General features: G+C 50.5%; 1 protein-coding gene across 2 annotated transcripts in view; it reads right to left on the reverse strand.

Annotated features, from left to right (window-relative positions):
* Window positions 1-4,247, reverse strand: part of PLCE1 (phospholipase C epsilon 1) — a 352,472-nt gene that overhangs the window by 15,311 nt on the left and 332,914 nt on the right. For both annotated transcript variants that reach the window (XM_008074585.2, XM_008074587.1), the window contains exon 27: window positions 1,880-2,008. In XM_008074585.2, coding sequence (XP_008072776.1) covers window positions 1,880-2,008 — 129 coding nt within the window. The remainder of the gene's footprint in view (window positions 1-1,879; window positions 2,009-4,247) is intronic.

Here is a 4,247-nt window from a genome sequence, read left to right on the forward strand (position 1 = left end):
AGTGGCTGGGAGCGGCCACTGTACTCCAGTCTGGGTGACAGAGTGAGACTCCAACTCAAACAAACAAACAAACAAACAAACAAACAAAATGTGCAGAATGTTGGCTTCTCTATAGACATGTGCCCTCAAAGGACAGAGTCATTTATTAACTAACTTATGTATGGTTATCCGGTTGGGTTTTTTGTTTGTTTTCTGAGTCAAGGTCTCACTTTGTTGCCCAGGCCGACACATAGTGGCATGATCACGGCTCACCACAGCCCAGACCTCCTGGGCTTAAAATATCTTTCAGCCTCAGCCTCTCAAGTAGCTGGGATTACAGACGCGTGCCATGATGCCCGGCTAATTTCCTGATTTTCTATAGAGATGAGCTCTCCCTGTGTGGCCTAGGTTGGCCTCAAATTCCTGGGTTCAAGTGATCCTCTCTCCTCGGCCTCCCAAAGTGCTGGGATTATAACCATGAGCTACCGTGTGCAGCGTCACTTGGGTTTTAATTCCCTCACACATTTATGATTCCAGCAACGTTTCATCACACAAGAGTCCCTCTCCTTCACCATTGATCCCTGGACCTTCTCCCTCAACCCAGGGAGGAGAAGGGATTCTGAAATGGATCCAGGATAAAACCGTCTGCAAGGATGTCAGGCCACGACACCCAGCAAGGACAGCGCGTCTAGTGTGGGGAGTAAAGGAATCACAGATGGCCCCGCTTTGCCCTTTGGAAGGGCTGCCCTCCCTTCCCTGGATGCTGCTCCTTGTTCCTGGCTTTCTCCCTCCTATGAGTCCTCCCATGGACAGCGACCCTGCCTGCAGAATGCCATGAAGCTCCCCGGGGGGTGGGGGGATCTGGGGCAGAAGTGGTTGGCATGAGGGCTCCGGCCAGTCCTGCCACAGGGCTTGGGTCACAGGCTCTCATCCTCTGGTTTTAGGCTCTCGATGGCTCTTCATAGCACCAGGGGGAGAGGACTTCACAGGCCAGGGCCGAGTCCCAGGGCATGGGGAGCCAGGGGCCTGTTCAGCATGCAGGGAAATGCCTCAGGCTGGAGGGCAGAGGGGTATTCTTGGTCCGTGTGGCTATAACAATTTTTTTTAAGTCGGAGTCACACACTGTCGCCTAGGTTGAAGTGCAGTGGCACAATCACTTTGATCGTGGCTTGCAGCAGACTTAACCTCCTGGGCTTAGGCAATCCTCCCTCCCACCTCAGCCTGCTGAGCTGCTGGGACGACAGCTGCGCACCACCAAGCCCAGCTAATTTTTAAATTGTTATTATTATTATTAGTACTATTTGCAGAGATGAGGTCTTGCTATGCTGCCCAGGCTGGTCTCGAACTTCTGGGCAATACTCTTGCCTTAGCCTCCCAAAATGCTGGGATGACAGGAGTGAGCCACCACACCCAGCAACTCTAAGAATTTGCTCTAACTTCTGGGATGGCAAACAGACTTCATTCAGCTCCTGTGAAAATTCTGATTGATCAGTAAGCTCTCTGTTAAGAAGGAAGATGAAGTTTGTGTCTAGGCTTGGAGGCACAGAGTATATGTAGTCGGGGGAGGCCAGTCAGTCTGGTCTTTATCCATCTAGAGCCCAGCGTTTTATGTAGCTGAAGACTTGTCAAAAATTCTTCTCTATAAGTTAAGGTCACTTGTCTAGCAGCACCAAGATCCCTCAGCCCTTTCTTAGGGTGGATCTCGGTGTTGAATAACACATTCACAAATAATCAAAATGCGTGTCATCAACATGGACTTTTGTTTGTTGATATGCATCTGTGTATGTTCACACCCACATGCATTTACACACACACACACACACACACACACACACACACACGTCCCCATCCATACACATGAGATACCAGACTCGCCCAGCCATGGGCTCAGCGGACTTACTTGCTGGAGAAGCTGCTTTGCCTTGGTGCCTCCACTAACAGTGAAAACAGTGAAGGGTTCTGGACCGGGGGCCCCGTGCACCGTGACTCTGTGCGTCTGCAAAGATTTCTTTTCTTCTGTGTTAAACATCTGTCAAGAAGATCACATCTCATTCATTCTAAATCACAGTCTATTTCTAGTTATATTTGGTACGGAAGTGCTGGTACTCAGAATCGTGCCTAGGGACTTAGAAAGGCAAAAGATGAGAATCCACGTGTAACCTGACGCCTCTCAATGTGGTAGAAGAGGCAATGGTCTCGATATGCTGCCCCAGGTGGTGTTGAACTCCTGACCTCAAGCGATCCTTCTGCCTTGGCCTCCCAAAGCACTGGGCTTACAGGCATAAGCCACGGCGCCTGGCTTGCACTATATTATTAAAAAGGCAGACTACCCACCAGCATTTACAAAAACCCAGATGTCCTGATTCTCTTGAAAAGCAAAGGATCTGGTGACACCACATGCAACTAGCAGCTGGAGATGAGATTTAGGTAATAGCTGCCCCGCCCCTAGTGACCCATAAGGTCTCTGCTTTCCTAGAGTCTCTCTGCCCAGCCTAGACACATGCAGACATCGACATCACCCCCTTGGTACCCTCCTGCTGCTTGAATTTCTTAACTCTGGTATAAACTGTACCCTGAAAGCACTGGATGGTCAAGGACGGTGTTGCTCGTTTTTGTTTTGTTTTACAGGGAAGTGACACAATCAGAGTTAGGTTTTAGATAGATCTGTTTGGGAGACTCTGAGGAAGGACAGACAGAGGGACAAACCCAGAGGAAGTGAGAATGATGAGTATGAAAGGAGGGCCAAGGCAGTGGCAGACCAGGATGAATGTGAATGGATCTGATTTTTTTTTTTTTCGAGTTGGGGTCTCACTCTGTTGCCCGGGCTGGAGTGTGGTGGCACGGTCATGGCTCATGGCAGCCTCGACCACCACCTGGGCTTGGGCGATCCTTCTGCCTCAGCCTCCCTGGTAGCTGGGACTATAGGTGTGCGCCACTATGCCTGGAAAATGTTTTGATTTAGTAAAGACGAGGTCTGAGTCTGCCGAACACCTGGGCTCAAGATACCTTCTGCCTTGACCTCCTAAAGTGCTGACTTACCACTCCCAGACCGAGATGAACGGATCTGAAAGATACTAAGGAAACAGAATTATAAAGTCTTAAATGGGGGGCGTAGAAGGCGGGGAGAAGTCTAGGATGACCTGCATGATGTGAGAAAAAAATACACGTTTGGTGTTTGTCCCTGTTCCTGGCACATAGCTCCTAAAACCTTTGGAAACTCTGGAGTCTTTCTGAGCCCCAGGCATGATTAGAGGGGTGGAACCTTCAGCCCCCCTGCCAGAGACCTCAGGGAAGAAAGAAGAGGAACTGAGGACTGAGCTCCTCACCAACGGCTCATGTTTTAATCACTCGTGCCTATAGAACAAGACCCGTGCAAAAACCCTAGATGTCAGGGCTCTGAGGGCTTCGGGGTTGGCATGCACATGGAGATTCTAGGAGGGAGGCCTGGAGTGGAGGTCAAAGCACCACACCCCTCCTCCCAGGCCTTGCCTGGGGCATCCCTTCCCTCTGGCTGTTCCTGGGGTGTGTCTTTCATAATCAACTGGTATTCCTGCATTTCGTAGGTGAGATGACTCGAGTTTATAGCCAGTTGGTCAGAAGTCCCAGCTGGCATCGAAAACAGGGGCGGTCTTGTGGGACTGAGCCCTCCAAGGTGTGGGGTCTGATGTTAGCCCTGGATAGACAGCTTAGGATCAAAGTGAAATGCAGGACACCCAGAGGGGTGCAGTCTCTACGATACATCAAAAAATTATCTAGGCGTGGTGATGCAGACCTGTGATTCCAGCTTCTTGGGAGGCTGAGGCAGAAGGATCGCCTGAGCCCAGCAGGTCGAGGCTGCGGTGGCCGTGAGCGTGCCACTGCACTCCAGCCTGGGCAACAGAGTGAAACTCTGACTCAAAAACAAACAAACAACCATCAAAAAATGAGCCAGGTATGGTGATGTACGTCTGCAGTCCCAGCTACTCAGAATGCTGAGGTGGACAGATTGCCTGAACCTAAGAGGTTGAGGCTGTGGTGAACCATGGCTGTCGTGATCATGCTGCTGCACTCCAGCCTGGGTGACAGAGATCCTTGACTCGAAAAACAAAACATAAAGCAAAAACAAAAACAAAAATCCAAAGTGCTGTTCTCAGCCCCGGACCATGTTGCAATCACCAGAGGAGTCTCTAAAAAGACTGTTGCCTCCGGCCTGTAATCCTAGCACTTTGGGAGGCCGAGGTGAGTAGATTGCCTGAGCCCGCGGGTTCAAGACCCGCCTGGGCAACTTG

The sequence above is a fragment of the Carlito syrichta genome, unplaced genomic scaffold (genome assembly GCF_000164805.1).
Source record: "Carlito syrichta isolate Samal-C Ts95f unplaced genomic scaffold, Tarsius_syrichta-2.0.1 Scaffold316493, whole genome shotgun sequence".
Classification (NCBI taxonomy): Eukaryota; Metazoa; Chordata; class Mammalia; order Primates; family Tarsiidae; genus Carlito; species Carlito syrichta.